Source organism: Cardiocondyla obscurior, linkage group LG02 (assembly GCF_019399895.1).
Source record: "Cardiocondyla obscurior isolate alpha-2009 linkage group LG02, Cobs3.1, whole genome shotgun sequence".
Taxonomy (NCBI): domain Eukaryota; kingdom Metazoa; phylum Arthropoda; class Insecta; order Hymenoptera; family Formicidae; genus Cardiocondyla; species Cardiocondyla obscurior.
Genome location: NC_091865.1, coordinates 3240288 through 3260820, shown reverse-complemented (window position 1 = coordinate 3260820; position 20533 = coordinate 3240288). Strand labels below are relative to the sequence as shown.

General features: G+C 34.2%; 1 protein-coding gene across 2 annotated transcripts in view; it reads right to left on the bottom strand.

The window, feature by feature from the left end:
* LOC139113130 (A-type potassium channel modulatory protein KCNIP1) overlaps positions 1-16819 on the bottom strand; it is an 86854-nt gene extending 70035 nt beyond the window's left edge. Inside the window, exons 1-3 of one of the 2 annotated variants that reach the window (XM_070674058.1) lie at positions 16244-16819; positions 15709-15816; positions 15553-15627 (exon numbers count right to left, since the gene is read on the bottom strand). In XM_070674058.1, the coding sequence (XP_070530159.1) occupies positions 15553-15627; positions 15709-15799 (166 nt within the window). In that variant the 5' untranslated portion in view covers positions 15800-15816; positions 16244-16819. Of the gene's footprint in view, positions 1-15552; positions 15628-15708; positions 15817-16243 lie in introns of those variants that run through there. The other variant, XM_070674057.1, reaches the window with a different exon arrangement.
* Between the last annotated feature and the right edge of the window lie 3714 nt (positions 16820-20533).

Below are 20533 nucleotides of genomic sequence, written 5' to 3'. Positions count from 1 at the left end.
GTGACAAACAGCATACAAAAAAAATTTGCATTTTGTTGTTATATCGTGAGTTGTTTTTACACTGGCAGTTTCAAAATTTCGTTTGACTGAATTGTTATATAGCAGGTGTTGCGCATGTAAAGATTTAATCTGTTAATTTCGATGCAAATGCTAGAAACAGGAAGCAAGAGAAAACTAGCATCTGTGTGCCGACGAAGCTGCTACTCGCAAAGGCTAAATTGTTTGCGACTGAAACAGAACGAATGAATGATCTATGCGTAAGATTTCGTCGGCGGCAAAAGCAGAAATTGCTAAAAGTTGGGAAATGAAAATTTTCGTGTCGAGAACCAAACGAATTCAGCTGTTTATTACGAGTCAGATATATACTGTACATTTTTGCAAGATCTTAAAATATGAAGAACACTCTCAATAATTATATTTCTTAGCAAACACAATTTTTAGATGATCAATACCACTAGGACGAGTAGGATTTTTAACATTTACTCCGTTCTATATAAAGTCTTATCGAAAAAACCTTTAAATTGTCAAAATAATATTTGTTTATAAGGCAAATAATTAATATTCCTTCTAAAATATTAAATTTGTATTCTTAATTAAGAATATCTATATTATTATTTTTAAGAAAAATACAAATACTTCATTATACATAGATTTATATTATCTAACGATCGTTAATATCTAAAATGACTTTAATTCTCGTCCATAACTGTATGGACCATTTCTGTATGGAGCTAATTGCTTATTCTGTATGATAAAGAGATTGAATCTTTCAATACTGCATATGCCGAAACAGCACTTATGGTTGCCTTTGCATGCGAACGATAGGAAGATAGATAGAGAAATACCGTCTATAGATTTGGCATGTTCCCAAAGTTAGACGATCGGATTTGCCGACAGTGAAAAGCCAAAACGAGCAAGTACAATCAAATAAGGTCTCTAATGCGGCAGAAAGTGCAGTTGGATCGGCATGTGCGGTAAGTGTCTACGTAGAGATATGGTACTACGGTGAGTTGTTATGGAACTTTGACGGAGTTTATGGCTGATGCCTGCACTTGAGAGTCTCGAAGTTGCATTAACTTTTCATGTTCTGTTTTAATCCTAGTTGAGTCGCCTTTTGTTTTATTTATCGTTCCACTACGCTATTGCACTTTAAAGTTTCAAAAATCTATAAGTTTATTATTATTTTGTGCAAATACATTGAATTTTATTACCAAATGGTCGTTTTCAAATCTCGGCAATTGTTATCGCGATTAACTTGGAAATGTTGTTCCTTCGGTTTTATGACATCTTTAGAGATTAATAATACCCACAGATGCCTATTAATATCATTAAAGTAAGGTTCAGGTATAGAAGAAAATGCGCGCACGACTTGCTTCTAACTCCGTAATTTATCGGATGTTTCCTCTGTCGGACTTGTTTTTTATTCTCATAGTTGTCTTCAAGTTTTAACCTTACGAGAGAGAAGTTGTTCGAAGTTCGAGTTGAAGACGCGCTCAAAGACGACAAAGGTACTTTAATGATACAAATATTGGTTTGAAAAAGTCACGATTAATACTTTTATATTTACAAATAAATAGGAATACAAAGTAAAAAATTAAATAAAATTTATTAAATTAATTTCTTCTGTCTTATTTCTGTATTAATTAGAAAAATTGAAATTAATATCGATAAGCAGTTACAAGTTTACGGAAATAATCGGAATAGCGTCTCACCGATAATATTTAACAACTTTGAAACGTGATATATTATATAAGGCGTCACGTTGGCGCCACGTGCGATTTAATATCATCGCTTTCACGTTACGATATCTCGCAGCAATAGGAAGATACTTATTTTATATAAAAAAATCGTAAATAAATAAAATACAGATTTTGTAGGAAAGCCCTAAAAATTTGTTATTTGGAAAGAAGAATAAATTACAAAATAATCAAAAGAATAATTAAACATGCAAATAAAAATATTTTTTAAAACATGTCTATCATAGATGGTTTTCTATACTATTTAATGATTCAATTATATTATTTATAAAAAAAGATACATATTAATTAATAAATAATTATATAATTTAAGAAATAAAGAAGATATATAATAAAACAGAATTTATAAAGATCATTTTTATATAAAATAAAATATATCATTTTAATTGAAAATTGCAAAATGCATTTCGTAGAAGCCGACGTTAAATTTTCATGGTATAACGAGAGATAAATGATCTATGAAACGAATCCCCTTCAATGTTTTTAGCAGAAGATTTCGACTGTCAAAAAGATATATCGTTCGTTCATCGTATTTTCTTTACTAATGTTATTAACGAGATTTGTCTGTTCAGCTTTTAAGCCCCTTTTCTTTTTTAACTAAAAAAAAAAAAAAAAAATGGAAAAAATAATTTTAATATTTATTTGCACTTCCAAATAATTTACTCATAAAGATTATTATATCTTAAAGAACCCTAGTACTCTGCAATTGTATTCTAAAACAGCAAGTAAACATTATAATATTTATACATATGATTCTCTTAGTATAAATTGCAATGAAGCATTGTGTTTTACAAGAGATAACTTAATAAATTGAGTGTAACGACGACAGCCTAACAATTTAGTTACTTACGAAACATTTAAGACGAAGTAACTAGTTCAGGGAGACGGCAAGGGTAGGGGTTGCAGCCATTTGCATAAAACCCGAGGTATAACGGATAGGTGAATGGAACAATCAGGGAGCTTTCATAAGATAAATCCGTGTCTCTGTGATTGGCCACCGTGCTTGCGCGTCTAACGAGCTTAATATCTTACGCAAATTAGTATTGTATATGTAATAATATCACGATCACGTTCGGTTATTAATAATTCGAACACCGATCCGTAACACGAGTTACGGAACTCAAGTGTCCCAATTAACATCCGTGAAATTATAGCACGAAACTGCAAGTTAAAATTTACTTGTGATTGTTTCCCCACTTTTTAAGAGCTCTCAGCTTTCACATACTTCTCTTATATATCTTTATGCCGCGCAATTTATATTTGCCGCAAACATTAATGACTGGTTATATATGCTAGACCATCAAAATTAATTAAATGACCAAATCGATCAATAGCGTACCAACAGTAACGAGCTCCATTCAGTTTATGTGCGCATTCTTGCGTGTGCAATAAATCGATGGACAGTTATACGTAGCCTAGGATTTTGCTTTAATCTCTTTTTAATCCCGTGCATTTCGAAAGAGATAAAGGAATAGATTTCATCACGCGTGATCAATACACATGCGAAATTATATTTATCTACAATATTATATACATATTAGAATTAATATAAATAATTAATTGAATTAATAATTCATTTGATTTACACGTTACTCCACCGCTCGATATTAAAAGCCTCTTACTTTTCTCGACCTCCCATTACCGCTTCTCCATGATATTCGCACAAGACATATTCGCGAAAATACGGGTAATTACGATCGTTACGCGCGGCGCTAATTACCAGAATATAACGTATTTTACATGATATTTTATCCGCGAAGTATTATACGACACTCCTCGACATTTGAGCACGCAACATACCCACACTTAATTATATCACGTCGGAAAAATCCTGCAAAAATTACCACGAAATTAACAGCGGCCAGCTGCGGATTTTTATTAACCAAGTCAATCTTAAGCTCTTAAATTTTTTAATTCAGGAATAATCAGATTACAAATCTCAGGCAAAAATAATTAGTTTAATTAATATCGGCGTCTCGATAAACGCGCGCGGTCTTAATTGATCTTTGTCATCCGTGACATAATTATATTGTTTCTACGTTAATTATACGATTGTGATTATTTCGTAATTAATATTAATAATATTTATTGATATAAATACAAGACGTTATTGCATAGCTAAGTACAAACTAATTGCTATATATTTACAAAAATAATCGCGATCAATTATTTTTTAAAAATTGTAATAGGAAGCAATTTATATTCTAAAGCTGCTATATTCCGATATCTGCTATGGAATTATTATCGTGTGAAGTGGCAACCGCCACCAAGGCGACCGCATGTACACATATACAGTATACCGCGTCGTAATCCGCAGAAATAAAACGAAATAAGAGTTGAATTCATACACGTGCTGCGTATGAATGAGTTCCAAAGCATTTTACGTATCGGAATTCAAACTTAAAAGACAAATATAAAGGACCGAGTCAATTATTTAAATAAATATAGAGTTATTTGTTTATTTGTTCAAATTTGTTTGTATTTATTTGCTTGGCCCAGGTGAAATAATTAAAAGTTTCATTTAAATTTAATTTTGTTTACTAGATTATTATCGCAAATTCAACATAATATTTAGTCGGAAAATAAAAATTGTTATAATTTTTGCAATAGCTTGTAAGACACATAAATTTATTTGAATAATTGAGTTGCATAATACATGTATGTTTTATTTATACGTGACTGAAAGAATTTTTTATAGTTTACGCGCGATAAAAAAAAAAAAAAGATATGCGTTCGCACAAAACAGGTATTATACAGATTTCATTACAATACATATATGAGGTATACAGTGATATATTACATATCATAGATATTACTTCCTTTCACGATGATGTACGAGCAATACCATCAACAATGCCGTATAACCCGATTAGATATAGCGAAAGGACCAGCGTCAATGCGTCTTTTAAATTTACACGCTCTATAAAATGCCATTATCGTAATCACATATCTTCCATAGTTAAGAAAATTCCGTGCGCACGAAGTGATAATGTCTTACTTAAAAAATCGACGAGAACGTTACCCGTTATGTCGACGACGTAAATTGCACATCACTTTATTATATTTTAAAATATTTTGTTATAGAAGAAAAAATAGTATAACTAGTGTAAAAAAAATAATTATACCTATGTGTTATTAATTTTGTTAAATTGTAAATTAAGACTTGAAAAGGATAAGATCTAGCAATGACGTAACAACAAAAAGTACATTTTTTTTTCAACGCTTAAAAAAAATCTATGGTCATTCATTTTATATTTTTACCGTGTACAATGGCACACAAAAAGGCGAGAACGGCTTTTTTTTTTTCTCCTCAGTTCCTATTATGCTTCAGCATAACAGTAAAGATAGTCGTCTCGTTACGTAAATAAGAAGACGCTGATAGGATCGGGACCTGTTAAGTAACATTCACGTGGAAGAAAATACTTTCGATGTGGGTGCATCTCGTACTTGATACGTCAGAGATTAACTTCTGCATAGATAATGCAAAGGATATGGAAAAAGGTCAGAAGTTAAATATATTTGACTGCATTATTGCATTATCTTAGATATATACGTTAAAACGCACGCCAGATTAATAGACGGTTCCGTTTTTCAATATTTTTCAAACATTTTTATAAAACACGCATGTGATGGCAAATCGATCAATCAGTCAATTTATGAATTTCGTTTTTTTTTTTTTTCTATTTTTACGCCCGCAGCTTGTTAAAATTAATTGAGATAAATGATTATGGCATAGAAAATTTATATATTAAATTAAGTCTAAAAAACAACTGCTAAATAGTCATTACTGTGTAAAGGTCACCAGCAAAGACGGAATAAAACTTTCATTCTACTAAACCGTTGGGGGGGAAAAAAGATCCTTAAATAACTCTTCTTCATCGTACCGGGCATAAAAGTTCCCAGAGGGATCATACCTAACTATGCGAGACCGTTTCTTATCCTTCCCAGTGATATCTAGACATACGGTTTGCGGGTTATCAATATCGGTCTGGTATAAAAGACGATAAATTTCGGTGAATGATAAGGTTTGTTAACGTAACTCCGTCGACCGGCGGCACGTTTTACCGGTAGCTTGTGTCAGAAAAAAGTAAAGCGCGAAGTGTAAATTGCGCAAAATGGCCGTAAGGAGCCCAGGAGAGCAAATGGAAACGAAAGTACTACCGTCGGCATCGGCAATGGTTCTGGTGGCTAACCAGAAGGGGGTAAAGCACTGTTGCTAGGCAACCTGTTGCCACGAGTGCTTGTATGAAACGACGAGAGAAAAACCCTTACATCATAATACGGTAAGCAAGGCGAGAAGACAAGAGAATTAGAAGAGATAAAATTCAGTCGAGCCTGGGGATAATAAAAGTCACATCGAGGGTGAAAAGAAATGTACAGCGAAACAGAAATGCACAGACTACGAAAGTAATTCATGTTGAGATTTAAAAATAATTAAACGAATAAGTAAAATTTACGGACGAGAAAGAAATATTACTCTCGAGTGGAGCTTTCTGGTAAAGTGTATGCCTGATTGTTCTGGACTTTGAAGCGTGTCTTGATTTAAAGTGGAAGGCTGAGTAACATTGAGCCTAGTAGAGAAACTCGACGTGTGGTCAGCCTTGTGTACCCAGCGAATTTGTTAGCAAGCGGTCGTCCATAAATTAGCATCAGGCGCGATGGAAGTGCCCAAGAATGAATGTAATTCTGTTCTATACGTGAATGTACAATTATTATAATATTTGATTCATTATTTAATTGTGTCGTTCTAATAAATTTGAAATAAGTTCACGTTTAGTATGCAAAGTAAGGACGTACACTAATGAAGTGTATCGAGTTCAACAAGATTTCGTAATTAGTTTGCATCAGTCCCGAAATAATCAAGTCATTAGTAACTTTCCTCAGCGGGAAGGGAGGGCGAGGGGGGATAATAGTATTTCAGTAGTTTGAATCAAATTAAAATTAAGGGTCTTTGTTGTTTAAGATCATGATTGGTATGCTAATGGACGACATCTTTTGGACTACATTTTCATTGCTCATACATATTTATACGCATTATTTTAGATGTAAAATTAATTCTAATAATTATTCGAAAGATTATTTTTAATAACGTGGTTTTTTAATAAACGTTAAACGGTACTACAAACCTTTATTATATTAGAAGATTTATATTACGCTTTGTATATTGAAGTTAAAATTGAATTTAATATAAATGAATAAAGAATACATTCAATTTTTTGTACTTTACGCGATGGGGGGAAAAAAAGTAGATACCACGAATTAAATGTATTTTATACTCTTAAAATGTGGGAGCAGGATTTCTTACTTAAGCTGTCTGTATGATATCGTTCCTATTGCAATCCCTTGCATCAGCAAAATTGGTAGTGGTTTAAGACGAAGTGAAACGAAAATCCTCTGATCTCATACAGGGTTTTGTGAACAATCAGCACCGCTAGGTAATCTTATCACGTACAATCTTGGATTCGGCTAAGCAGTTCGTTGAATACAGAGCTAAGCTTACATTGTATCCATCATGATGTGACGTTTAAGTATCTATTGTCCTTTACAGAGATACAATTTTAACTTTTGATACGAGCTTCACGTTACGCGCGAATGCACGTGGGCGCACATGGTTTTCGCTAAAAGTAAAAAAAAAAAAAAAAAAGCCGCGATGAATTATTCTTGCTGAAAAAAAGTTTAACTGGCGTGTCCACGAGATTTTTGAGCCGACATTTTTATTTATTCGAGAAATCTACATTGCGTAATATTTGTCGAATATTCATTCTTAGCTACATCGTGCAAACTGTTACGCAGAGAATGTAAAAGCAATTAATCTTTTAATCCATCTGAAGTAAATCACATTTACGAAAGTGTTACCCCATATCACGTTTATACAAACATCATTTATCAGACCGCGACAATAAAGCGTCTCGATAAATCTACGATTGCCACGACATGTAATGTCGATTGAAATTCCGCAGTTGAAAAATAGATTATTGACATCGCACACATGCATTAACTGGCACGTCCACGTATACGAAAAGTGTCTTCGCGTAAGAATAATAAATAAAATTTACATAAAAACAATAAAAATTAAAATGGAGAACAATATGCAATCGAAATATAGATTTGCATAGCTATTGTAAAATATTCGCAAGTCTTTTAACTTTATAATGACAAATAGTTTTTTTATTGCATCACCTGTGCGCTACGATAACGATTGCCAATCGGTAATCAAATTATTTGAAATGCAATCTTCGACTGCGTACTTGTTTGCATTTGGCGAGAGCAATATTTATCTGGCAGTAAAAACCACAATTTACTTTCGGCACACACAGCTGTACTGAATGCAAACGCAAAAACGCGGGAAAACAAAGGCAGTGTAAAAAACGTGATAATGGCCTGTTGTTTGTAATGCAGATTTTTTTGTGCATTAAGAGCAGTTTGTTCCACATTTTTATGCAGAGTGCATGAGCATTCACGATAAAACGTACAAATCACAAGACGCTGCTGATAAGTACGTACATATTTATATGATTGATAATTCTATTATTTTCTGTTATATGCATGGAATAAGTGGAAACATAAATTTTCTTTTTCTAAGAAATATTTTTGCGCGGAACAATCTATCGCGATTAAATTTCGTAAAAATTATAACCCAAACCGAGCTTGACGAAAATGATAATCAAAATTTAACACGACACTTTTTTCCAATTCTCTATTGACAAGAAAATAACACTTTATCATTATTGGTATAACCGCGCATAAAGAAATCAGAACGAAGAAAAATAGGTGAATCTAAAGATCGAGTAATTTTATTGGAATTTATGTCGATAAGATCTCAAGGGCCAAACCAGACGAGGAAAAAATTCAATTATCTGATATAACGAGAAATCAACTATCCGTTCGCCGTTCAAGTGTCGATGCATAATAAAACAAATTGCAAAAAGTATTCATACATTTAAAGAGATATTTTCGTAATATGTTTAATAATTTACAGGAATATATTATAATAGGTATCGTACCAATAAAATTTCAGTGAGTAAGATTTCAGAATTGCAGCTATCTCAGAACTGAAATGTGAAACCATGTAATGAGTTCAGCCCGATCCAATTCCCGATACTCGGTAAAATTGTTTTGTTCTCATTTTCGACGCATAAAGGGAAGAAAAATTAATAAGAATTTTTCTTCTTATTTTAGAAATCACTTAGCAGTTAAAAATTTTAATTAATATGCAGACGTAGCCAGTTAATAACTTAAAACTCAAAGCGTAATACAAAAGTATGACATATTTAATAATGGAGAAATAAAATAGTTGATTACAAGACAGTAAAGCGTAAAATCAAAGTTTATTTTCATTAATGTCATTTAATAGTAATAGCACAATAAAAGTTTACGTCATGCATCTTTTAAAAGATAAGTTTCTGAAAGTTCCTGTTTTAAAGCTGTTCCGTTTCACTCCATGATAAAAGCGTGGTGTTTTATTTAATAAAAGCGTATTACCATTGTCTTACAATGTAGTGCCATTTTCAAAAATTGTTTATCGATAAGATTTTTTTAAACTTTAAATTTAAACAATTATTACCTGAGTGGAAAAAAATGAGTTTAACCGGTATCTAATAATTAGCTGGCCAATCCGTGGTTTATCTCGTGACTATCTAGCAAAACTGTCCAGCACTGAGCCACGAATATAACGCTCAAAACTTTTAGATAATAGATAATTATTATTTGGCTAATAACAAGCTAGAAAAGCTAGATATCTAAAAGTTTTTCGCCGCGTATGCCAACACGCGCTTGACTGCCGAGTCCGCCGCCGTCGGGGCCGCCACTCGCTAGCAGCTAGCCGCCGCGATCAGTTGCGAGCACGTGGACGTATTACGTCAGCTGGCAGCCATCATTGTTTCACGGTCCACATGGTAGGGGGTCGCGTGGCGGCGGCCGGCGGCCGGCGGCCGGCGGGCCCAGAGGTCAGTGGCCGCGACAGCTGAGCGCGCGTTAGCCAAATCAGAATACGCAATCTGCTAGTACGCGGCGAAAAACGTTTAGATATCTAGCTTTTCTAGCTCGTTATTCGACTGAAATAATTGTCTCGCTACGTGGCCCGCGCCGGACAATGGCTAGACAGATACTAGACAGTTTATAAAAATAATACAACTTAATTTTTTTATTTTATACAGTGATAGCTAGACTCTAGCTAAGGGATATGTTTGATCTGCGCGATCTAATCACTAACTGCAAATTCAGAATAGTTGAATAAATTTTCACTCGGGGATTCTCAAATTAAGTTAATGTAAACAGTTGCATAAAAATTTTATGGCTAAACAAAATTGCAAAATTAAAATTTACATTTTTTGCTAGCATAGAATTATATTTCTGCATAATTCTAAATTATAATATTAAAAAAATACTTTAAATCGTAAGGAAGGGGTTCAAAATTCTGTATGAAATTGTTACTTTTCGGATGCCTCTTCAATAACTTGGACCCGCGTACGTGCAATTTTTTTCATCCAAATTTTAGCGAGCTCTACAATTTCCGTTTTTATTTCCTGAGTCTCGAGTGCATCGCGTGATTCACTCCTTTGGCCACAAGCTCCGTTTTTTTTTTTTTTTTTTTTGAACTCGCCAAACGAGAACCTCGTGAAACCGCGTCTATTTCCGGTTCTATCTTCTCGACGCTTGGATTGGCTCATACTATAACGTGGACGTGCACGATTCAGTTTGCAATGTCCTGCGGAATGTCGGTAGTCAGCCTGCCAACTTCGTGACAGAAACATTATTGGTGTAATAGTACGTGATGAAAACCCGATACGTAAATAAATATAAGGGACGTGATTACAATCAATTTTTTTTATTAAATTAAAGATTATAAAAATAAGGAAAAGTTTTTGTGTATATAAAAATCTGAAAAATTTACTTTAACGTTATCTTTATGTATTTATTCAAGTCATTTCGCACAAAATAAATTAAAAAAAATTTTGTAATATAAAAAAAGAAGCATTTTTAACGTAATCTATCTATCAGGTTAATTCTATTCTTCTATTTTTATATACATACAAAAAAAAGAAAAAAAAACGTACAAATTTTCAAAACTATGTGCATTGTAAAATTGCGCAATGCGGCATATAATTTTACACTTATCCTATAATGAAAATACTTATTAAATAAATTATTTGTTTCTGAACGATAAAATATATCTAAAATAATGCAACACTCGTTTTTATTTTCTAAAAATTATATTTGAAAAAGTTTATTAATTTACTAATCGTCAATTTTAGTCACATTATTCATTTTTGATATTCTTCACTAATTTTTTTATTAAATAGAAATTTTTTTTGTTAATATTCATAAAAATATTGTGAGAGAATTTTTCGCAAAGTTATTTTATTCTATTGTTAACAAATGTACGTCACCATAGTTCACGAACGTCATGTTGCAATTTGCGGTGACAGATATAAGAGCACCCGGGACGAAATGAAACCGCGATTTCGCGTCTAGCCAAGGGATAAGAAGAGATGACTACGGAATTTTCCATAAAGTCGCGCACACAATCCATACTTGCTTCATCCACCAATTTCCGGGGATGCGCGATGCTCGATATATCGCGTAACCGTTATATGCATGGATTTTATTCTCATCGAGAAATCGATGATACGTAGCCCACTTGCTCGTGCTTAGAATACATCATGTCGACGAGTCGACCAACGCGTATGTTAGCGCTCGAAGCTCTACCAAAAATATGGAGTGAAATTCCGCGCCTCGATTAAAGGGGATCTTCCGGAAACATGCATTTGGCACTAGGATACGGGATAAAGTGGTGTTACGGAAATTCACTTAACTCCCAATATATCCTCGAGCCTGCTTAATACCGTGATTTCGGAAAAGAGTAAAAAAAAAAAAAAAAAGGAAAACTTCGACAGCTTTAAAGTCCACCTCCGATAATTACTTGGGCCGTCCTAAAGCATTTTCTAATGATTTTGTGAAATTACGGGAGATATGCGAACAAACTATCTTATACATATAGGAAGAGAAATAATCATATTGCCCTATCGCGAGCGAAAGGATGGTTTTTGCTATCAAGAGTGGTTGACGGTAACTTGCTCAAATTAACATTCTCTAGTTGTCACAGCGTTAATTGCAAAAGTTCTCCCGGGAGATGAAGGTGATAAAGTACCGACTAAAGCCAGGCGCAGTTGTATAGACGGCCCGGGGTATAGAACAGACGTAAAGCAGAGCTTGAACTCGTGTGTCGTGGAAATATGCTCGTGCGATAAAATGTGTATCGAGCCGATGAATCCCACGATCCAGTTGAAGATTATTATCGACCTTTTACGTTGAAAATGCATTTAGAAATGCGTATTTTTTTTTTCTTTTTATTGGAAAATTATTTTTAACGCGTAAAATATTTTTTTACTAAAATTTTACCAAGCGCGTATATTTTGAAACAACGTCGATAAGAATTGTTGTAAATTTCTGTTACAGCAACGCGTGCTGTAAAAGCTTTTTATCTATCGCGATCTACGGTGAAATGTGTTAACAGCAAAAGTTGAAACTTTTCAGAGGGGGGTAGTGCTCTAAGCCTCCAGGGTCAGTTTTAATCTGTCTCCCGAATTGTCACATTACAAAGCGATACAGGAAGTTTTCAAGTAGCAAAATCTGTGACGGCAGCATTCACTGCCAAGTTTGCCCCAATTTGCGATAACCGCAATGGCTTTAATTCGAAACCTACCGATTACCAATGAAAATTTGGATTGTGGTAATAGCAACGTAATTACGAAGCAGATTCGAAATGTAATTCCACTTTCTAAGTATTATTCTTTTCAACCAGAGCTAAAGTAGAATTAAAAGCTGGTAATTTTATTACAACATGATAAATAAAACATCTGTAATCAGTATGTTACAATTAAATACTGTGTGCACGTACGTGCGAACGTTTGGTACTTTTAATAAAATGTAATAAAGTTAATTTTATTAAATTCAATATGTTAAAAATTGGTAAAAATTGCAATATATATATTTTCAATAATTTTAATTTTTTTTTTTTTTGGCGAAATTAAAATATACACGTGTTTTTTTTACGCATTAATACACACTGGGTAATAAAGTTTTCGTCAATATTAGATAATTTTGCTGTAATATTTACATTACCGCAGTTTATTAGTAAAAAATATTAAAAGTGGTCGTAAACGCTCGTAACCACAGAGAAATATTTTTTTTAATTTCGCGAGAGGTTTCTCCTTTCAATTTCAAACCACTTAGGAAAAGTGGATCATGGATCTATGCTAATATATTTTCACACGTTTATATACCTTAAACTTTGAGGAAAGCGGATGAATGGCTTATCTCCGTTTGCAACCCTCAATTTCCATTTGGCTTTTGTCAACTATAACACGCTCCTTCGGAATTATTGACACCGACGAAGCAAAGAAATTAAAATCTGTGAAACGTAGAAAATGAACTTCGGAGCATAATCTTTACTTCCGTCAAATATTAACTCAGATTGGAGATATTAATTTTATAAATTATAGAAAGTTGAAAAGTACATTCTGCTTGGGGTAATCAATTTATTAACGTTTGGAAAAACTTATCATCTTATTTCAAAGCAATCTTTTTTTTTTGCTGTGATATAATACAATGCGTATTTGAGTTTATATTCAATTATGCAAATTGATATAAAATAATGAAATGTAAAATATTCTTCAGGGAGTTATTAGACATTCCGTAAAGAATTCCAACAGTGTAATTTCTGTGATGGTGGTGCTTTGCATTATTTATGGTTAGATATCAGCTGAAATGATAAAAGGAAGACGGTGGAAAGCATGACTATGGACAGTTAAGGAGCATGATTTTTTTCATTTTTGCTCCAGAAGCGAAGTTAATTGTGGCTCCCGGCAGGAATTAATGGCGAGACGTGGAAGTCGTTTCGGTTAGATAAGAAGACCGTCAGGATGGAGATAAATAGTACCACGACAACGCCTTTGCTCGCCGGTGATTCAGATGTCTTATGGTACAAGGAAAAAATATCAGGGGACAAGGAAGAAGTTGAGAAAAGCTGAGAAAGCCGTGAAATATTCTCACGCGATCTTATTTCTTTCAAAAGACTTGAGGATAGCGAATGAGCATGACGTTATAAATAACCATTGCATGTTGCAGCTAAGTTTCAATTATAAAGATAACGAAAAAAGACGATGATTTATTTTCATCGTGTATTGAAGAATAATGGATATCTCGCAACTGAAAAGACTTGATAAATTTATAAATGAAGATGTAAACTGATAAAATAACAGTTACAATATTTTTAATGATTAATAGTTTTTTTTTTGCAATTATATGCGTTTAAAGGTGAAGAATTTGTGATTAATTAATTTAAGAGAAATTAGTAAAATTATTATTACATGTTGCATATTATATATAATATTGATTAAGATTTAATAAGCAAAATTATACAGAAAACAAAAAATATTCGTATCTATAAAATATAAAATATTTTAATAAATAAGAGCAATTTGTAGACAACCGCGACATAAATTTTAAAAATAAATTCGGGCACCGTCTGTTGAGAATCTAGCACGCAAGCTAGATAGTTTTACCTTGCACGTTATTCGCGATTTTATTCGTAAAGCTCAGCAAGAGTTGTCGTGAATATATTACTTCATGTAATTCTTTTAAAAAGATGAATAATTGTAAAAGAAAAAACCAAATAAAATGCTTCAAGCAAAATTTCAACCTGCATAAAATGAAAATTTCACGTTACGTTGAAGTCTTTAAAACTCTGCGCCGGCAAATTATGACGTTAAAATAATTAAGAAAATGTCATAAAAGTGATCAGCTTTTCCTGATAATAACATATTATTTTCAATTAAACAATCCTATTTTGGCACCTAATTTGGTGTTTTCAACATTTATATTAATTTTCTTGATACTTATTACGTGTAATGTAAAACAATTATTTATTTGTATTTTAAAAAATAATGATTGGGCATTTATATAAATCTATATTAAATATTAGTATTAATTATAATAAGAAATGGTTCACTATGCATGAATATTACAACAGTTTATGCATCTATTTACATTAAACTTTACCAAACAAATTTAACAGTTTACTCTAAGTATAACTACAAACTCCAACCAAGAGAAACTCTCGTATTTTGATATCGAAGTTCTAGAATACATGTGAATATTTAACGCACATTATACAGCGGGATAAATCGATAAATAGGAAAATTGTGTAAAACTAAAATCATTAATATAATATTCGCTTTGAATGTTGTATTACTTGCATTTCATAAATTATATAAACTGTAAACGGTTGTAATAATTTATATAATAGACATTTTTTATTAGTACGTGTGACTTGAAAAATGTTAATTGTATTATAACATTAAAAATCTAATCTGTTATCACATTTACTGTTATCTTGACTACCGTTCGTTGATAAAGATTGAGTAGTAAGAGAAAGTGATATGTGGTGACATCTGACAACGTATTTAACGTTATTCAGAATTTCTATAAATTGTAGTTAAAAATAATTTTTTAAAACATTAATATTTTTCTTATTAAATACATATGGGTGCACTGCACGTTGGAAAATTATAAATAACAGAAAACGAATTTTATTAAAATTATTTGGCATTGCATATTCCACCAACAGTTGATAAAATACTGATATAATAAATGACATTTAATATAATAAATGCATAATATAAAAAATTACATTTATACTCTTTAAAATATGTAATAAAAGCAATTTAATTGGCGCATGCAATACATGTTAACGAAAATTAACGTTTTTACAAATAAGCAAGAATATACATACGGTATAAGTAGTTGTTGTCATTATCTAATTCTCTACGATTGCCTCCATCAATAATTTTCTTTATTCTACTCCAAGCTGCAAGAAAAAAAAAAGAAATCTTTAATATTAAAAAAAATGTATATTCCTATAATTTAATTTTACATTGTATTCCTTTACCATTTGTAAAAAATTTTCTTGTGCCAGATTTATCTTTGCTTTCACAAGTTTGATGCTTGCATTTTTTTACTGAATTAACATCCTCTTCCATGATATACTAAGAAGTATCTTTAAAATACAAACCAAATATATTATATTAATAAAAAACCAATCAAATTTTTTTTTATCAATGCTTATTATCTCGCTTTTCTATAATTTATATTTTTGTGGTACACGTTCCATATATCACAATCGAGAAAATGTATATTTAGCACAAGGCTTTATACATTGCGTTAGTATTAGATTAATACAGACGGCACAATTTTAGGCGATTATTTTTCTCGATTATTTTATATCAAGAAAATAATATAACTAGTAATTAGAAATTGCATAGAAAATTAAAGTATTATAATATATAATTGTCTCAAGTTCGAAACTGGCAAATACGCAGTATAAATTCATATCTTAAAATATATTGTTTAATGCTCTCGAATTACGACACAGGGGTGTGGAGATCAAGACCCCGGTTTTGATAAAAAATATTACATGTACGTACCAAATACGAGATCGTAAAATCAATAGATGTAACAGCACCGTATGCGAATCGTTACCTGTCGCGGGACACACATCAAAATCAACTGCAGTAATTTCTCGCGGTGCTAGGTGGTTGTGAGATAACCGAAAGCTATTTAGCGAGTCAGTTCGAAACAACTAGCCAAGTAGCCAACAGAAGAACGATCTTTTGGCCAAAAGCCAGGCACTCCTACGCAAATCTGCATTTTTTTCTTGCTTAGAAGTGGTCAGAGTACTATTCTTTCCTATGCCATTCTTTTCTCTCCTAGTGTCGTTGACTTCGGCGATAAAATCAAATTACGTTGAATAGTTAAACGTTCATATTTTATCGTATTAAAAGCCTTATACAAATAGTGTCTGATATCAGAGATGCATACGCCGAGTATAAGATTATCTTCTATAGATAGCCATTCATTGCACGCGTTGCCAAGTAAAGTCTCACCTTGACGGATCTTATTATTATTTGAATTATTTCGAAATAAAGTTTAGTAGTGCAGTTGAAAACATTCAATGCCAATAGATTATATGATCCATATACAATCATAAAATAAGTTCTTGATGTTGAAAAATTTACGATCGGAATAAATTAGTAATATATATATACGTAAAGTACTTAACTGCAATGACATATTTAATTAAAAAAAAATAAAAAAAGAAATAGAGAAAAAATACAAAGACCTATATCTATACAATATAATGCAGTATGCGTCAAAATGATTTGATAAAGTTTGCTGTCTTAAAGATTCATCGTTTATAAGCATACTCTCAGCGCTATCACATGAAAGAGCAACAAAAACGTGAGAACACGGGGTGCATCGTGGATGTTCAACATCGCTCGAATGGCGACCTTGTTGCTAGGCGACGTTTAACTGTATAGTCGTTCTGTGCTTCTGCCGTTTTGCACAAAGCGGCAGTTTCCAGATAGTAACTGTCGTCGGTGCAATCATCGGTCAACCTACAAGGAAGGCGTTTAATATCCTTTAGCGACCACGCCGGCGGTAAGCAACGCGCGACCACGCAAGAAAATTCACTGTATGTGCACAGTTAACCCAGTCGACCGGCCTACCGACGATCGTACTAGCTCGTACTGAGAAATTTATATGGCGACAATTGCCTTAGCCACCCCGCGTACGTTCGGATGCTGCACTAATTGGACCACGATCCATTACGAATGGGCTCTGCGATCGCGCCCTACGCGTAAATGACAATTAGTTCCTTTGTCATGTTCTATCGATTACGTTGGAAGCGTGCGGAATTACATTAGCTACATACTTCTTAAATAAGAAAAGAAAAAAAAAAAATTACGTGCATATAAAGTGGGTAGAATTAAAAAAAAAACAAATGTTTAATTTTCTTTAAATTTTAAAATAGTTATTTAATATTGTGAATACTATTATTCGCCGCACTAATGAGAAGTGATCGTGGAAATTTCCACGACTATAAGCAGGTTTTAAAATAAATGTTTTTCTAATTTTTTTAATTGGTTTTACCCTCGTTTTCCCGCGAGAGTTCCGACAGGAGAAAACTTGATGCGCGCAACTATATTTCAAACATAGACATAGACAAATAGAAGAAAAGCATCTGGAGGGAAGAAAAATCAAATACTCGCAGTAAATTAATGCCCGGCTCTTTAACTAAATTAATTACGCCAATGGTAATTACACTTAAAGCACGTCAGTGCATCCTGTGTTAAACGGTGCCATCGTTTCTTATACACGTAAGTCTTTTCCTTCGCTATTCTCCCTATTCAGTCTCTTCTTTTTCTTTTCCTTCAACATAGTTTGTGTCTCACTTTTACGGAACGACAGCACGATGAACCATGAGGTTCAACGATAGTCGCAGCTTTCATTGACTATTTGTAAGAGCGTGAAACACGTGTTTGCACCCATACAAATTTAATTACGCTTAAAAACCGCTCGCTACCATTTAATAAAGAACGTTACAATTGCAGCGAAGCTTACAATTTAATACAAAAATATCTCTCTAATTTAAAATAATAGTAATAATAACTCTGAGTAGCTACGTTATAACAGTAACAATAAATGATACATCGACGGAGATAAAAATTTATACGAAATCTATACAGATCAATCTATCGAGATATATCCTCGAGATGTGATAAGAAGAAATATCGTTCGATAAGGAATTAAAAGGAAAACAAATGCGGGGTAGTGCCGCGTGGAAGCGAGAAACGAAGAGAGAAACGAGAAGGAAAACGGTACGATTGCAGTGGGGGAGGTGAGGAGGAGGGTCGTTTGTCGGACATACCTCGAGGCCACCCTGGCGTCTAATTGCGTGTAATGCACTCTCGACTTGCCCGGCCTTAAGTTACCGCCAGAGAAGAGCTGCACGAAAAACTCGGGTCGCGCGGCAGCAAAACCCCCGATGATCGTGGGGACGCGGTGCTATGTCCGGAACGCTCGGACCCACACGACGTGAACGGCGAGGACAGCGACGCCCTCCAGGACGTCGATCCTTTCGTGGCATTGCCGCCGAAGACACGGGGTCGCGTCCTTTCCGTTTAGTTCGCGTTGCAGAACCCTGGAATGTCACCGGTACCTCCTGACCGCTAAAATGAAGACGTGTTCTTCACCAGTTTACCCGTCCATCGCACGGGCGAAATCCTTTCTGTCGCGGACTCTCCTGATGAAAAACAGGAACGTCGCAAAAGAAAGAAAAGAAAAAAAAAAAGAAAAAAAATATCCGTAGAGACTGCTCGAAAGTATTTATGAAGCAATCCATATGATAATAATTGAAATTAAAATACGATCCAATAAGTATACAAATTATTAATAATTATAACAGCAGTCTCTTCCGAATATTTGACGTAAAGTTGCCGGAGCATACCGAGGAAACGAACGAGGTAAAGAAGAAGAGAAGATATCAGGTCGTGGTATAACTGTCAAATATTCTCCCAGCGCTGTATCTGGCGCTGTTTAATTCTTTTTTGTCCTAAATATTTCTATAAAGTGGGCGTGCTTTTTACGAAGATTCGAAGACGGGTTGAAGAGAAATCATCCGAATCTCCACAGCGGCATCCTTTAATTGCGGAATGATCATCTCGAGACCTTCCAAAGAACCGGAGGGGGAGAGACGTCCGGTGGAGCGAGAACTACGACCGCGATTATTTAGCGTAGCTAAGATCTGTCGGTACAGGTTTTTTGTCGCAAGAGCTTATTATGAATAATGATTTATGTTTTGTCTGTGCCAGTATCGGGGTGTTTCTTTAGAGAGCGAATAAACGCGAAGGCGAGATAAAGATGGGCTTACGGCGATAGCGCGCGTCCGAAAGAGACGCGTAGAGGGGTTAATAACGGTCGCGTGTTGTAATACCTACCATTATCCACAAACCGACCGCCTAACAAGCTACCTGCTAATAATACACGACGGCACAGCACACACGATCACGTGCGTGATCATTTTACTTGGAGCCTATCGAGTTTTTGTCATTGCGATTGCTGGCCGCGGGGCAATATCATATGTCGATCAATCTGAATAAACTGCCGGCGTTAAATTGCTGGGAAAACGCAAATTAGATACGTGAAAGTTTTTGGGATCTGTAAAACTGGTGACTGGCGACTGTACGGGCGTTCTCTTTACGACTTGTACTTTACGTTATTCAAACAGACGCGTAGACCTTGTCGTCGGTCGAATTGAAAAATTCTAATTTCTCGGCTATGTGAACTTTTCAACGGATTTCAATACATCGCTTGCTGTTGCGGAGATTCATCGTCCGCCGGCCCGTGTGTTCAGTTATAGTACGCATGCGACTTTGTAATAAAACATGAAGCGCGGCGTGGTCTGTTCACTCGAACGATTCTTTAAATTAGTGGTTGTTGCACTAGGCTAGGGTATACGAGAACTCGGTCGCGACGATACGAAAAGGGATATAAGCAGGCGGTGTAGAGTTTGCACAAAAGACTACTCGGCAAAAGTCAATCAGTAGTCGAGCAATTATATCCGGTCGAGTGGATCGTGCTCGATCGCCTCCGCTCCATCTGTCAACGGTCGGCGATCCAGGAGCAAAGAAACAGCCGAATAGAGAGGAAAGAGGTGAGGAAGGAGCAGCTTTTACGATCCACGAGATGACAGGGCGCAACGACGAGCGCCAACTTCCGGTTAGTATTTTTTTCATCGCCCAGTTACTGTTCTCAAGTCTCCGTATAATTTCTTTGTGCGCCTCTCGCAATGTGTCCCCATGCCGCAAATAGACTGTCGCGAGACGCGTCAAACGTACACGCGAACCTTCACACGCGGTAACGAGAACATTGTA